This window comes from Anser cygnoides, chromosome 9 (genome assembly GCF_040182565.1).
Source record: "Anser cygnoides isolate HZ-2024a breed goose chromosome 9, Taihu_goose_T2T_genome, whole genome shotgun sequence".
NCBI lineage: Eukaryota > Metazoa > Chordata > Aves > Anseriformes > Anatidae > Anser > Anser cygnoides.
This window is the reverse complement of record NC_089881.1, coordinates 11,636,814-11,652,641: the sequence shown is the minus strand read 5'-3', so window position 1 is coordinate 11,652,641 and position 15,828 is coordinate 11,636,814. Positions and strand designations below refer to the sequence as shown.

At 52.2% G+C, this 15,828-nt stretch overlaps 2 protein-coding genes across 2 annotated transcripts; one reads left to right on the top strand and one right to left on the bottom strand.

Annotated features, from left to right (window-relative positions):
- The first annotated feature begins 2,572 nt into the window (after positions 1-2,572).
- On the top strand, positions 2,573-10,335 carry SRPRB (SRP receptor subunit beta). The gene is made up of 7 exons (XM_048077304.2): positions 2,573-2,731; positions 2,829-2,923; positions 3,042-3,119; positions 4,706-4,788; positions 5,207-5,343; positions 5,961-6,015; positions 7,872-10,335. Exons 1-7 carry the CDS (start codon positions 2,620-2,622, stop codon positions 8,086-8,088), a joined length of 777 nt encoding a protein of 258 aa, XP_047933261.2. The 5' UTR covers positions 2,573-2,619; the 3' UTR covers positions 8,089-10,335.
- Positions 10,336-11,331: 996 nt separating this feature from the next.
- On the bottom strand, positions 11,332-12,094 carry LOC125184458 (PHD finger protein 7-like). The gene is made up of 3 exons (XM_048077306.2): positions 11,963-12,094; positions 11,654-11,745; positions 11,332-11,463 (listed from the first exon to the last, which is right to left on the bottom strand). Exons 1-3 carry the CDS (start codon positions 12,006-12,008, stop codon positions 11,332-11,334), a joined length of 270 nt encoding a protein of 89 aa, XP_047933263.2. The 5' UTR covers positions 12,009-12,094.
- Between the last annotated feature and the right edge of the window lie 3,734 nt (positions 12,095-15,828).

Sequence of the window (15,828 nt, the reverse complement as noted above, 5' to 3'; positions counted from 1 at the left end):
GGCTATTGCCATTCAAGGCTATTGCTGCCCAACAGAGAAAATCTTTTCAGTATTTTCTAAGGCTAAATGGATTAAAGGTGTCCTAGAGTCTTATTAACAGACATCTTTTATTATCTGTGCTTCCACTTCACCCAGATTATCCCATTATCTCCCCAGGAGACAACAGCTGTCCATTGTGTTTGGGATATAGGAAGAGAGTGTTTATGTGAGGGAAGCTGAAGGATAGAGTGTAAAAAACAACAACAACAACAACAAAATACAAAAATATAGTGGTTGTAAGACGGAAGGTGTGAATAGAAACCATTCCATCTCATATCTCGGCTGGGTGGATATGAATAGTGCAGAAGCAGAGTTATTTCCACCAGGCAGTACACTTAAAATGCAGTATATCGCTGTGGAGAGCCCAGGCTTAGACTTCCTTTCTGAAAAAAAAAAAAGTAGGACCTATTTAGAAAGCTGCATTTTGCTGAGCTTCTGCTGAGCTACAAAAAAAAAAAAAAAAAAAAAAAAAAAAAAAGGCCAGCAGGTAGTAACCCTCTTGTCAAGGTAGGCATAGAAGAACTGCTGAGGAAAAAAAATGCTGAATTCCCATCTTTGCAGAAATTAATATTTTGATGGACTTGCAGAGATGATATTTGAATGTGTATTACATGTATTGCAAGACATCCACTAGCCTAACTAAAGATCACTTTTGAAGACAGAAAGTTAAAGTGGAAGCAATGGTATTCAGTCCCTCACACTTTTGTAGGTTCAAGTATATTGGACAGATGGTTAGTTTAATCTGTTCTTAAGAACCAGCAAAGAGAGACAGTGTCCCTAAAAGAGCCTGTTTCTACAACTAACTCCTGCTACAGGTGGAAAGCTTTCCCCGAGAACAAAACTCCACAGCCTTCCTGGGCAGTCTGTCCCACTGCTTGCCTGTCCTGAGGGGAAGAGGTTTATCTCATATCCAGTCTGAACCTCTCTTGTTTCAATATGCTTCCCTTGCTTCTTGTTCTGCACCACTGTGAAGAGCCTGGATCCATCTTCCTGCCACCTGGAAAAATGTGGCAGCTGGTGCCAGGTCTGCCCTGAAGCCATCTCTTCTCCAGCCACAACAAACCCTGGTCCCTCAGCCCCCGGGATCATCCTGCTGGCTCTCTGCTGAATTTGCTTTTGTTCATCGAGGTCTTATTGAATTAGGGTCCCAAACCTGGCCACAGCAGCTAGGTGTGGTCTAACAAGTGCTGGGTAGAGGCCAGCAATCACCACCCCAAGCCGGCTGTGCTCCAGGGATGCTGCTGACATCTCTGCTGCCTGGGCAGATGCCGGCTCCTGCTCAGCCTCTCCCTGCCCAGAGCCTTGCAGCCTTTCCAGCAGAGCTGCTCCCCAGCCTGCATTGTGCTGGGGCTCATCCCTCCTGGGGCAGGACCAGGCCTTCATCCTCGCTGCATCTCGTTGGGTTCCTGTTGGTCTGTTCCTCCAGCCCACCCTAGTCCCCCAGCATGGCAGCACTTCAGCATGTTCCCAGTTTGGGGTAACTTTCAAACTTTCTAAGCCAGCACTCCATCATGTCCTTCAGGTCACTGATACAGCTGTTAGAGACAACAGCTCCCAGGATCGAGCCCCGTCGTCTCCACCTGTGACCTTTCTCCGGGCAGAGTGTGACCCCACCACAAACGACCTGCTGAGCCTCATCATCTAGTCAGCCTCGTGTCCTATTCTGTTCTAATTATTTTCACAGAATCACAGAATGTTACGGATTGGAAGGGACCTTGAAAGATCATCTAGTCCAATCCCCACTTTTTTCAGGTCCTTCTCCCAAAAGCTGGGCACAGGACTGGAAGATGGCTGCATGCCTCGTGTGCCTCAGCCCTACCCATGCCTACCACCGCTCCATCACCTTCTGGTGACAACCTGGGAGCGGGGAAAGCCTTCAGGGTGCCAGCAGCAGCTCTGCCAGGAGCGGCTCTGCCTGCAGCCACCCTCCAGACCTCCGGCAGAGCCGGGGGATGACGCTCCTTCAGTTTTAACCAATTTGGGATGCTTTTTGCCATCTCCCCATGGCAGCCTCTTCCCTCTGCTTCCCCACCTATGTCCCTTTCCCCCTCTGGGCATCCCTGCCCCTCATTGTGGCCTTCCAGTACTTGAAGGGAGCGTGTAAACAGGAAGGGGAACGCCTGTTTACATGTGTTGATAGTGACAGGACAAGGGGGAATGGTTTTAAACAAAGACAGGGGAGATTTAGGTTAGATATTAGGAGGAAGTTTTTCACTCAGAGGGTGGCGAGGCACTAGAATGGGTTGCCCAGAGCGGTTGTGGATGCCCCATCCCTGGATATCATAGAATCATAGAATATCCTGAGTTGGAAGGGACCCATAAGGATCATCGAGTCCAACTCCTGATGGAGATAGTCAAGACTAGGTTGGACAAGGCCCTGGGCAACCTGATCTAGCGGGTGGCAACCCTGCCCAGAGCAGGGGGGTGACACTAGATGATCTCCAAGGTCCTTTCTAACCCCAGGCCATTCTACGGTCCCAAGACTACAACTCCCAGGAGCCCCCGCGGCAGCGCGGCGGCTCAGCACCGGGAGCAGCGCGCGCGGCGCGGAAGCGGCGCGAGGCGGGCGGGCGGGCGGCCATGGCGGGGGCGCTGGAGCCGTACCTGGACTCGCTGCGGCGGGAGCTGCAGGCGCCCGGCCCCGCCGCGCTCTCCGTGCTGCTGGCGCTGCTCCTCGTCGCCATCACGCTCCGTGAGTCGCGGGGCGGGGGCGGGCCGGGCCGGGGGGGGGCGGCGCGGGGCGCAGCGCGGTCCCCGCGGGCTGAGTCCGGCCGTGCTGTGTCCCGCAGTGCTCTGGAGGCTCGCGCAGGCCGGGAGGAGCGGCCGCAGGGCCGTGCTGCTGCTGGGGCTCTGCGACGCGGGGAAGACGCTGCTGTTCGCCAGGGTGAGTGCGGGCCGGGGCGGCCACGCGTCCTCCGCGCTCGCTTTGCCCGCCTTTAACTTCCTCTCCTCGTTCGGTTGTTTTTTCTGTTTTTTTTTTTTTTTTTTTTTTCTCCTCGCAGCTGCTGACAGGCAGGTACCGGGACACTCAGACGTCTATAACCGACAGCTCTGCCGTCTACAGGGCCAGCAGCGACAAGGTGAGCCGGCTCCGGTCGATGCTGCGGTCTGCCCGAACCCGGCCTGGTGCTTGCTGGGCTTTGCAGGCCTACAGCTTGGAAGCAGTCCGGTGCTTGGCCTGAGTAGGAAAGGATTCCTTTAGGCAGTGTGCAGCCAGGAAAATATTGGCAGGTATTAGGGGCTCCTTGTCTGCAGAGGTGGTTTTTTTTTTTTTTTTTTTTAACAAGAGGAAAAGGAGCAGCTTTTAAAGCTGAGTAAAACATGCAGCACTGTGGAGAGAGGGCTCTGGCATGGAGCAGGAAGATTTGTGAGGAAGCGTTGTTCGGTTGTGTTGAGTTTATTTGCTTGGCCTTAATTTCACTCCCAAGAAAATCTGCCCTTAGAAGGTTTGCAGGCTTAAAAATGGCCTTCAGCTGAACTTCATCTGGCCCCCAGAAGGGGTTGGTTATTTCCAGATGCTAGGCTGCTGCAGTTATTTTCCATTTATGATGATCTCTTCAGTTTCAGAAGTGTTTCTTTTTCTTGCTGGGTGCAGACGTGGCAGCGAAAGCATGAGCTGACAGCATGTTATCTGCTGGTGAATTTTAAAGGTAGATGTTTTTCTGCCTTTTCTGTGGCAATCTGTGTTAACAGTGGTAATAATAAGGGGTTAAAAACTTAGTAAAAAGAATTGCAGGGCTTTTTAGTTTTTTAAATGTCTCTTTAATATTGAGCAGTCAGATATTTGGGGTGATGGAATGCTGTAAGACAGGCTGCTGTTTTTCTGATCAAAGGTTTCCATTAAAAAACGAAAGCAGTGAGTAGACAGGGTCTTGTGTAGCGTTCTTTCCCCTCTCAGAAACAGCACGTGTTATGCTGAGAACAGTGACGTGGCCCTCTGTGGTCACATCTGTCAGGAGCCTGCGAGAGGCATTCGTTCTCTTTAATGTCACTACTTTGGCTGGCTGGCTGCCTGTGGAAAGAGAAATGATTGCTGCTTTTAATTCAAGAAGTATCTTGCAAGGCTGCTTTTGCCTTATTTCCTAAGAAAGCTGTGTGTATTTAGGTTGGCTTGCAGTCGGGTAGTTTGTGTGCCTGAATAGATGTCTCAATTCAGAGATTGTGGCTGATTCCGTGCCAGGGACTGGCAGAGTGGGAGGCTGTGGTTTTGCTGTGCAGAGGTATACTTGCCAACAGAGGCGGTGTAAATCTGCCGGTGTACTGAGTGAGGCAGCCTTCCTAAAGCTCTGCCACTCGCACTGTACGCGTGGTGCTCGCAGGGAGGGTGCTCTGAAGGAGGAGAGGGTGGAGCGTGCTCGTTTCTGCACGGTTGTGCTCCGTCCTCGCAGCTCTGCCAGGCGGTTTGCTGGTGTCGCTCTCTCCTCACCGAGTCATGGCCATGAGTGTTGTTTCTCAGCAGTTCTAAGACAGCACCTCAGCCTGTCATAATTGTTTGGGCCAATGAAGAGACTGCACCCAGGGGAGAGTTATGTGCTTCTGTCCTGTAGGGGGTCACTCCCCACTCCTGCCCCAGCTGGAGCCCGCCACCAGACTGGTTTTCCCCAGGCTGTGATCGCCGGTCCCCCAGGTGCAGGGGTTGCTAACACCCTCTCACTTCTGTTCCCAGAGTGCTAATGTGACTTTAATCGACCTCCCAGGCCACGAGAGCCTGCGGCTTCAGTTCTTGGAGAGGTTCAAGGCTGCAGCCAGGTAAGGTGCAGGCAGTTGGCAGGGGAGGAGGAAGTGGGGGATGTTCTTTATTGCCAGGGATGAGCCAGGTGAGGGTGCCGTGAGCTGGGTTGTGTGTGTGTGTGTCCTGAGAGTCAGCTCTGCTTTGGGGCACTGGGGGTTCTGCTTCCCCCACTTGCCTGCCTTTGCAGTGCATCAGGAAGCAAAGCAAACGCAGCAGGGAGGGTTTGGGGATGCGGTATGTCTTTGGGACAGAGAGGGACAGGTTTCCTGCTGGGTGTGAACACGGGGTGTATATCAGCCCCCATGTCCTGACCCGCTTTTAGGTTGAATGAGGTTGGGTGTGGAAACAGCTGTCTTGGCCTAGGCTGCAATATCTGCAGGGGAAGGTGGTTGCAGAGGTTCATGCCCAGCACCTGTTCCCTTCTCTCTCCTCCAGAGCCATTGTGTTTGTGGTGGACAGCGTAGCTTTCCAGCGGGAGGTGAAGGATGTGGCGGAGTTCCTGTACCAGGTCCTGGTTGACAGCACAGTGCTCAAAAATGCGCCGGCGCTGCTGATAGCTTGCAATAAGCAAGGTATTGTGTGAGCCCTGAAGGTGGGAATGGTGGTTATTCAGTCCCTGAGTGACGGTTGGGGTTAACGCCATACGTGGTTGCGAAATCACGACTTAGGAGTCGTAATTTCAGCAAAATGAAGGCTGGAAATTAGTTGTAGACCTGGGCTACTCAGCAAGAACATTTCTAGCCGCCTCTGGAAGGGCTCTTAGGTCAGGTATGTCAAATAGCTTTTCAGAGAGGCACCGACTGGAGAGCTACAGCTCTTCAGACAGGTTTAAGTAAGGCACGTAGCTTTTTGCTTGTGCGGAAAGCTGCTAGATTTTCAGATCTCTACAGCTTTCCCCATTGAGGTGTGGATCCTCACAGGTTGATCAGAAGCTTTTTGCCAGAATCAGGTTTGGTGCTTTCAGATAATGAGAGAAAACAAATTCTCTGGCTTATATCAGGCACTCGACTTGCCTGCGGACACGAAGCTCCTCTCTCCGTTATCCTAGCACAGACACTGTTGTTGATGTGCCATTAGGTCTAATGACAGCACGGTATAAGCAGGCCTTGCCGTAACTTTAGGAGCCTGAAGCAGGTTCTGATCTCTGACAAAACCAAAGAGCTAATTTCCTTTTCTTTTCTCTGTCTAGATGTCACAATGGCAAAATCAGCAAAACTTATTCAACAGCAGCTGGAGAAAGAGCTGTAAGTGTGAAATTGGATCTTAAACCCTCTGAGCTTTTCTTTATTCTCCTCTCTGTCTCTTCTGCCAATGTTCAGTGAGGCCCTTGAGCCACATCTGTTCTTTGAAGATAAAGAGCATTCTGTTTTGTCTGTGTAGGTGTAATCAGGATGAGAGAAGATTGCTCCTTGCTAAGGCACTAAGATCTAGGACTGCTGCAGTCTTGACAAAAAAAAAGAAAAAAAAAGGCAGTGTGTTCCTTGCTAGAAGCTGTAGTGTGGAGAACATCCCAGTCCTTACCTGAAAGTCTCCAAACAAATGCGTGTTCCTGGAATGCAGTTGTCTCGTTGCCCCCCTCTTTGGCCAGTAGATGGCAGCAGGGTGATTTGTACCGCTTCCTCTTCACTGCTGAGTGCCTAACCTCCCTTCTGTAAGGCAGTTGAAATCCTGCGGAGAGATTGCTGTTTGTATCTGTGCCTGATGCAGCCTCTTGACTTCCCTAGCCTGGCTTTTGGGAACTTAGAGGCAGTCAAATCACAGTGCGTGATCCCTGATATCACGGTGCCTCCCTCTGCCCAGATGACCTGTTGAACTAGTGAAGGTCTTGAGCACTGTGGGCCTTTTAACTTCAGGCACTAGCAGTCAGACAAGCAGCTCTCACAGTCCGGCTTCATTCCCTAGCACGAGAACAGGTTTTTGCCTCTTCAGAAGTTCTGCTTCCCTCTCCAAATTGACGCTCGTGGTTGGAAGTCATGCCTCGCTGAGGAATTGAGCAGCAGCACTTCCATGTGTTAGCCCTTCCCACCAAGAGCACTGTTTCGCAGGGGACGTGTGCCCTGTGACAGCTGCTCTCCAGCCTGGAGGGCAGAGAATGGAAAACCCCAGGACTGTGCAGGCTGCAGGCTGTGGTAGCTGGTGTCCAGCCGCATCTGTCCTTTGAGGGCAAGTCTCCAGTTCCAGGATGTCGTTCTGATGGGGTTGTCGTGCAGGGAGGTGTCTCTTCTGGTGTGAGCGTGGTCTTGGGTCCCTGCATTGCCCCCACCCATTGCAACTCAAGAGTTTTTGACTTTTTTTTTCCCCCTCAGCATCCTAAATTAAGTCTAGTACAGTCTGCAATGCCTCCAGGTTCATGTTTGCATCAGATTCGCATGTTTTTGCTGAGGAGGGGTCAGACCTGGGAATGAATGAATTTACTAATGCACAGCTCAATAATTCTACTCCCGCTAATGTGCTTAGTTTGTATCAGTCTGCTCTTGGCAGGCTGATCACATTGATGGGTAAGATTCGCTTTGTGCAGAGAAAGAGTTGGGGCTGTTAAGAGATTCTGTTCCTGTTGGAAGGAGGAGGGAGACTGTTGGAATGCTGCTTTCTCTCTCAACAGGAGATTCTGGGGAGCCTGCATTGGCTCACAGCATGGAGGAGAAAGCATAAAACTCCCAGGAAGTGTGCGTGCAAGCATGTCTAGGTTACTTAGTGTTTTCTGACCTCCCACTCTGTACAACAGCATCCATCACTTGCCACCGTGCATGACTCCTGGTGTCTGCCATGGGGATACTGGGGAAATTCAGACGAGGACATCGATGTCCAGCTGTTGCTGTTATTGTAGAACAAAACCAGTTTAAGCACCCTCTCCTAGAGGGGCCTTCTGTCATTTGTCTTGATCTCTTGAGCCTCTCAGTTGTGTCTTCCGGCAGCTGTTTTCAAGTGGCTGAAGTTCCTGTGTCTCATGGGGCAGAGTCATGGGTGTGCCTCTGGGACCTTCTGTCCTTGGTGTTCCTGGTGTCCTGCTGACAGCTGAATCCCGAGCATCTCAGCAGCTGTGACATAGGTAATCTGTTCTGGTTCATGGTTCTTGATCCTGTCCTTTCTCTCTCTGCAGCAACACCTTACGAGTGACCCGCTCTGCAGCCCCCACCAGTCTGGACGGTTCCGCCGTAGGGGGCCCCGCTCAGCTGGGGAAGAAGGGCAAGGACTTTGACTTCTCCCAGCTGCCAATGAGGGTGGAGTTTGTGGAGTGCAGCGCCCGTGGCAGCAAGGGAGAGGAGGGGGATGCCGACTTCGAGGGCCTTGAGAAGTGGCTGGCCAAGATCGCTTGAACAGAGAAGGGCAGGGCGGTAGGGAGAGATGTGGGGAGGCTGGGTGGGTGGGACACTTGGAGAGTGAAAGGAAAGAGATGGTTTGAGGCACTTAAATCTCATCTTGTAGAAGATACTTCTGGAAGTTTCTTCTAGAAAAAGCTGGAAACGAGCATTGCGGTGTCTTCCTCTGCTGCTTATGGCCTTGGGAGTAACGTAATATCTGGTGTGATTTCTCTGACTGTGTCCATCACACTGCAACCTTTTTTTCCTCTCCCTTCTTCCTTCATCTTTCTCTGGAATGCTTACCCTATGGGCTTCTGTGTTTCCTTGAAATGTTTGGTCTTTTCATTTGGCAGCTGCCAGGCAAATTAGGGACGAGAGCACTGCCAGGTGAGTCTTCTAGAGACTGGAATCTTTGTCCTTTTCTGCCTTGGTTTAGCGTCGCATCCCTGTTACTTCTGCTTACTTACCTGCTGCCCTGGCAAAGTGCACAGACTCTCTGTTGGGCAGTTGCTGAGGCGAGTAAAAAAAGCTGTTTTCCTCTATCTCCTACCTCCCCATTCTTCCAGACTGGTGCAGTCCAGTTTCTGTGGGACTGGAGCGACTTAATAAATCCCAAAAGCAGGCTGGCTCATTTACCTCTGTCACTGTGCACTGCTGGTGTCTGGCTGCGGTGCCTTTGTCTTTGGGTGATTTCTGTTGGATGGTTCTTGGGAGTTTTTCTTTTAAATGAGGGCTACGTCCTGAAAGCTTGTTTCACTCTCCTCTGACAGACACGTATGCACGCTTTCCATATGACAGTTACAGAAGGGTCTTAGCTTCAAGCAATGAGGAAGATGCATTTTTAGATAGATGCCTACATTGTTGGTGAGATCTGTCATGCCAGCTTGTTTGTTGTGCAGTCCCCTGCCCGTCTCCTCCCTAGTGACTGCAATAAAGAGACTTTTTTGTGTTTGTAATCAGCAGTTGCAGCGAAGTGAGAGAGAACGTTGGGCTGATAGCACACTCGTGTGTGAGCGCGATTCCTCCCTGCAAAAAGATGCTTGGTGCAGAAGGAAATGTGATTTTTTTCCGGTGCTTGTTGTGGTTGAAGCCGAAGGTGCTGCTGTATGTGTGCTCTCATTCAGAGAGCGCTTGTTGCTCTGGCTCTTGCAGCGGCTCGGCTGGCTATTTGGAGGCTGGAAGTGATGGTGGTGGTATCTTAATTCAGCATGTGTTAGACCTGAACTTTCCAAAGGACCTTTGCTCTTCTTCTTCCTTGCTCTTGCCAGGAGTGTTGGTTATCAAAAGGGAAATTTTGCAGCAGCATTAGTGCTGGCCAGGTGGGAGATGAGACCCTGGTGTCACGCTGGCTATTCAGCTTCCCTTTCCTGAACAACAGCCTTAAAACCCAGGCAGTCACCCTGCCCAGCAGCTTTGTGCTCTGTTGGGGTGCTAGCTCAACATGGCTCTTCTGTGAGGATGATTGCTCTCCAGGATGCCCTACTGGATTTGCAAGGTCCTATAGCATTGAAGCTTTTCCTCCATTTTTCTTGTTTCCTCTTTTGTTTTAGGTAAGGAGGGACTGAATGGTTCCTGATAGACCTTTTCTGTCCTCTGCAGACATCTCTGGTTTGATGCTTCCTCAACTGATCTGTTGTGTTCTTCTCCCTTCTTTCTGGGCATCCTCTGCCTCCCTGTAGCATTATCAAGTGTTAGTAGCGATGGGAAGAGGAAGAACAGCCTTTTCTGCAAAGACCTGTGCTTGCGATGGAGCTGGGCCTGGCGTTTCTAGTCTTGTGAACCCGGTGTGTCTTCATGGGCACCTGGCCCTTTCCTCTGCAGCTGGGAGTGCTTGGGAGCGGCCCTGAGCAAGGGGCTGTGCCCTCCTGTGTAGGGAAACCTCCAGGCTGGCTGGTGACTGCAAGGGAGAGCTGAGGTGAGGCTGATCTCCAGATCAAGCCAGGAGGTGTCGGGTCCGTATGGGAGGTGGGGAGGGTTATATTTATGAAGTACCTTACATTCTTCTATTTGCAGCCAGACCATTGCTGCAACTTGTTTTGCTTGAACTCTCTCTGCTGGAGCCCTTTCACATGACACGTTATTTCAGTCCATAATGCTGAAACAAGAATATTGCTGTCTTTGGGTGGTAACTCTGCATAGACCCTTCTTCCAAAGCAGAGGCTGAGCACCAGCTTCTGGAAGGATAAGGTAGTACGAGGCCACAACTAGTTTTAAGTTATTCTTTAATAAATATATTCCTTAAATAAAAAGTGTTTGGCTAAATGTTTGTTCTCCAGTCCTGATTTGGTTGGTCTGTATTGGCCTCTGCCCTGACTCTTCTCAGAGTTGTTCAAGTGCACACGTGCTGAGGCTTTGCTTTTGCTCAGCACAGCACTGGAGGTCAGCCTTCCTGCTTGGTGGTCAGGTCTGTTTTGATAAATAACAGTTGTTTGTTTGTTGTTTTTTTTGATGGGTGGGTGTTTTGTGTATTTATTTCTTAGCCTGAGTGTTCAAGAAGCAATAATCATGTAGACAAAAAAAACACTTTATTTGTACAAATGTACAGGAAAATGCAAGCCAGCTGCAGCACACTGTGTGCTGAGTGGCTGAGGAAGAGAGCAGAATGGGAAACAACTGAGTTGTTTTCTCATTTTTGTCAGCTTTGTGCACTGTGTTTTTGTTCTTACCGGTAAACATTGTTCCCAGGCTGGGGGTTAGGCCAACCACCTGCCTCTGCTCTGTAGGGACAGTTTACAAACATAGGAGAACAGTGGTGGGTCCCTTCCAGCTGGGGAGGAATCATTTCCTGCCCAAGCTCTATCCCTACCAGCATGACTCTATCCCTCCATCCCAATTCCATCTCTCTGTCCTGGCTCCATTACCCAGGCCCATTTCTGTCCCTAAGACCCAGCTCCATCTCCCCATCCAGTTCCATACTTAGTCTCACCTCCATCTCCTATCCTGGCTCCATCAGTCCTCCTCTTCAGCAAGTCCCAGCTCCTTCGCCCTGTCTCAGCTCCATCCCCTCATCTTGGCAGGAGCTCAGTGCCATCCCTCGCCTGCCCTTGGGGATGGCTTTGGGCAGGGTGAAGGCTACGAACAGACCACAGCAGTTGGAAATAAGACCTTTATTAATATAAAAACATGATTCACCAGCCCGATGGCCTTCTGTGCTGAGAGGACTGCGTGCTCTCAGCCAACGGTCAGGTGCTGTGTGGCTGGGAGGTGCAGCTGAGCTGCAAGCAAGCCCTGCTCAGCACCCTCCGAGCCCTCAGTGTGTTACCAACGCTGTTTTGCCCCGAAACACATGACGGCGTAGCCGGTCTTCGCTACCCGCCTGATATCTGCGGGGAGGAATCTGCAGAGTCCCGCCTTGTCAGCGTCTCGCTGGGACAGCCCCTGGGCTGGATACTGGAAGACAGAAAAGCCCCGGAGCTGCTCAGGGCAAGGAGATAGGGACCATGGTGGGGAGGCTGTGCTGGGAGCGCAGCAGGAGGAGGTGACAGCCAGCGAGCACTGCGGTGGGGATGACACAGTCCTGTGGGCTCCAGGTGCCAGTTAAGGGGTCGGGGAAAGGCGCTGGCAGCCACGGGGAGCTCACCAGGCAGAACACGTGGGCACAGACCCCATCCACCTGCTCCATCGGCCCGCAGCTATCCATGTGGGAGTCCGAGCGGCGGCACAGCATGCGCTCTGGGGGAGGCAGGGCGGCAGCCATGGGTGCGAGCGTCCCCCCACTGAGCACCTCCTGAGGACCTGGCAGGTCTCCCCGAGGGATGCCCGCAAGGGCCTGGTCGGAGGCTCCTGGCAGGGCATCCCTGGGTGTCCCCAGCCATAGCGGCTCTGCACAGCCCCAGGGGGTCCTCAGGGCCCTCCACCTCCAGGGAGCTGCTGGGGCATCTGCTCTCACCGTCCTCCTGTGGCTCGGGGGCCTTCTCCTCCTCTATGGCAGCCATGCTGCGCAGCAACACCTTCTTGTCTCGCTGAGCTGCCAGGAGCTGCTGCTTCCATGCCTGGCACTCTCTAGAGACCCAAAGTCCCTCACAGACTCGCCTCTGTCACCGGTGTCATTGTGTCCCCTCAGTGACCTGTCACTATGATGCCATCAAATGGTGGATGTGGCAGTGCCCAGGAGCTCCCCCAGCCTCACAGACGCGCCCTGGGCTTCCAAGCCCATGGTGCAGCCTCTTCATCCCTGTGAATGGCCATGGTGGCTTGGCGTAGGCTGGGTGCCAGGTGCCCACCCAGCTGCTCTCTCGTTCCCTCCTCAGCGTGGCGAGGAGAGAAAATACAAGGGAGAAACCCTCGTGGGTTGTGATGAGGGCACAGGGAGATGGCTCACGAGCTGCTGTCAAAGACAAAACCATCTTGGTTTGGGGAAGACTTGTTTGATGGGCTTCCAATTGATCAGAGTGTAAAGCAGTGTGAATTAAAAGCAACCTAAAAACACCTTTTCGCCACCTCTATTCTTTGGCCTCCTCCCCTGTGCATTGCAGGGCATCAGGGAATGGGAGTTGTTTCTCTCCCATGATCTCAGCCCTCTCTCTCAGCTCTGTCACCCAGCACTTTCTCAGCCTTTCTTAAACTCGCTCTCCTAGAAGCGCAGCCACTTGCGCTTGGTGGCTCAGCTCTGGCCAGCAGTGAGTCCCTTTGGAGCTGGTGAGGACTGGTTCATCTTTCGCATGGGGCAGCAGCTGGACTCTTCTCACAGAGGCCACCCCTGAAGCCTCACCCCATCTACCAAAGCCTTGGTAACCACATAAAGTCAGTAAAGCTGCTGGGATGTGCCGCTGGAACATGAGGCTGGGAGGTGAGTCTCAGCTGTGAGAATGAGATGTTGTGGTGGTTTTACTCAGGTGGGCAGCTGAGTTCCACCTCAGCCACTCTCTCGCTCCCCCTCCTCAAAGGGAAAGGGGGAGAAAATACAATGCAAAGGGCTCAAAGGTTGAGATAAGGATGGGGAGATCGCTCAACAATTATTGTGACAGGCAAAACAGACTCAGAATAGGGAGACAGTAAGATTTATTGCCTATTACTAATAAGCTAGAGAAATGAGAAGCAAAGGAAAGAAACAAAATAAAACAAAAAAAAACACCTTCCCCCCACCCATCCTCTTCCACCTCCTCCCCCTGAGCGGCACAGGGGAACGGGGGAATGGTGGCTGCGGTCAGTCTATAGCACTTCGTGTCCACCGCTCCTTCTCGGTCACTCTTGTCCCCTGCTCCACATGGGGTCCCTCTCACGGGATGCCATCCTTCCCAAACTGATCCGGCGTGGGTTTTCCATAGGCAGCAGCTCTTCAAGAACTGCTCCAGTATGGGTCCGTACCACGGGGTCCATCCCTCAGGAGCACACTGCTCCAGCCTGGGTCCCCCACAGGCAGCAGCTCCTGCCAGACCCCCTGCTCTTGCATGGGCTCCTCTCCACGGGCTGCAGCTCCGGCCCGGAATCTGCTCCAGCAGGGGTCCTCCACAGCCCGCAGCCTCCGTCAGTGCAGGTCCACCTGCTCCACCATGGTCTCCTCCACGGGCTGCAGTGTGGAACCCTGCTCCACCGTGGTACTCCATGGGCTGCAGGGGGACAGCCTGCTTCACCAAGGTCCTCACCACATGCCGCAGAGGACTTCTGCTGCGTGCCTGGAGCACCTCTCCCCCTCCTTCTTCTCTGATCTTGGTGCCTGCAAGGCTGTTTCTCACTTGTTTCACTCTCCCAGCTGCTGTGTGACCACTATTTTTTATTTTATTTTATTTTATTTTATTTTATTTTATTTTATTTTATTTTATTTTATTTTATTTTATTTTATTTTATTTTATTTTATTTTATTTTATTTTATTTTATTTTATTATTTTTATTTTATTTTATTTTATTATTTTTATTTTATTTTTTTATTTTATTTTATTTTATTTTATTTTATTTTATTTTATTTTATTTTATTTTATTTTATTTTGTTTTGTTTTATTTTATTTTGTTTTATTTTATATTTTTCCCTTTCTTAAATGTGCTCTCACAGAGGCACAAACAACATCGCTTATTGGCTTGGCTCTGGCCAGCAGCAGTGCCCTTATCTAACATGGGGCAGCTTCTAGATTCTTCTCACAGAAGCCACCCCTATGGCCCCCTGCTACCAAAACCTTGCCATGTAAACCCACTACAGATGTAAGGCTGGGACACAAACTAGCAACAATATCAAGTCCGGGTCCAGTCCTGCCCAGCCTCTTCATGAATGATCTGCATGACGGAGCAGATCATGCCCTCAGCAAGTCTGCTGCTGATCCCAAGCTGGGAGGCGATATGGATGCACCAGAGGGTGGTGCTGCCCTCCAGAGGGCCCTGGGCAGGCCGGAGAAATGGCCTGACAGGAACTTCCCGGAGTTCAAGACAGGGAAGCTTGAAGCTGAGGCCCTGGGGAGGAAACCTGGAGACCGCAAGGCTTGCTGGAGTTCCCACAGCCGGAGAACTGGGTCCAGTTCTGGGCTTCCCCAGTACAAGACAGCCATGGGCCTACTGGAGGGAGCGCAGTGAATGGCAGCCAAGCTGGTGGAAGGACTGGAGCATCTGTCCTCTGAGGAGTGCTAGAGAGAGCGATGACTGCTCATTGTGGAAAAGGCCTGTGGGGATCTCGTTGAAGTATATAAATATGTGAAGAGAGGGTGCAAAGGAGATGGAGCCAGGCTCTTCTCAGTGGTGCCCAGTGTCCACCCGGCTGCAGGTGGCCCTGCTTGAGCAGGGGGGTTGGAGCAGGTGACCTGCAGAGGTCCCTTCCAACCCCAACCCCACTGTGTGTCTGGTGGTTTTGCAGGGACCTGAACCAAAGCGCGGCCATTCAGCCAGGCCCGAGCACCGGGGCAGCTGTGAAGGAGGCTGCCAGATGGGCTTGGCCAGCCTGTGGTCTGTGTCTGAGGCTGGACGAGCTCCTGGCTGCTGTCACCATGCCACCGGGGGATGGCAGGGTCCCCAGGTGTACAGACCACGCACACTGCCGTGCCAGGCCCCGCTGCTGGGCAGTGCGACCAGGCCTCTCCTGGGGACGGACTGGTGGCGGCAGCCACAATTATTACGTGATTAACTGTTTGGTGTTCCCGTTACAAGGCAACTGCCTGCAGTCATTCGTGCAGCAAATGGGGGGTTTAACACAGCCTGCTCTCAATTCATGTGCCCACCCCACAAATTGTTTGAGAATGCCCACTGTGGAAGGGAGAGGACAGATGGACAGGAACGGCTGCAGGTGGCAGGCGCCCATGGGAGATGCGGGGAGCGGTGGCAGGAGCTGTTCCCATGGCACAGGGAAGCGGTGGTGGCCAGAGCTGCTTTGCAGTCAGACAGGCACATACAGATCCGTTGCACGAAATCTCTCTTCTGACGCCACACTTTTCTGGTGCGGGCTGTTTTGTCCCTAGACAGGGACTCAGCCAAGCCTGTAGGTACAGGGCAGGATGTTGCAGTGGGCTGGCCCCAGTCCCAGTCCCCAGCCCCAGTCCCCAGGGGGCTGGTGGGGAGCAGCACCCTGTGGCCACCCATGTGCTCTAGAAAATGCTGCGAGCACCTCCAGCTTGGAGAAAAGTCTCTTGTCTGTAGGGGGAAACCACACTCTGCTGCAGATGGGCATCAACAGTGGGAGGACAGAAGTGACAAGGGAGGGCTGGCACAAATCTCCCCGGGGCGAGTGGTGGGATGAGCTCCTCCTGAATTAAGCTGTCTGAGGAAGGCAGAAGAGCAGTGACGACATTCAGGGCAGGGGAGCCATCACTCTGGTGTCGTCCATCCCCTCCAGAGAAA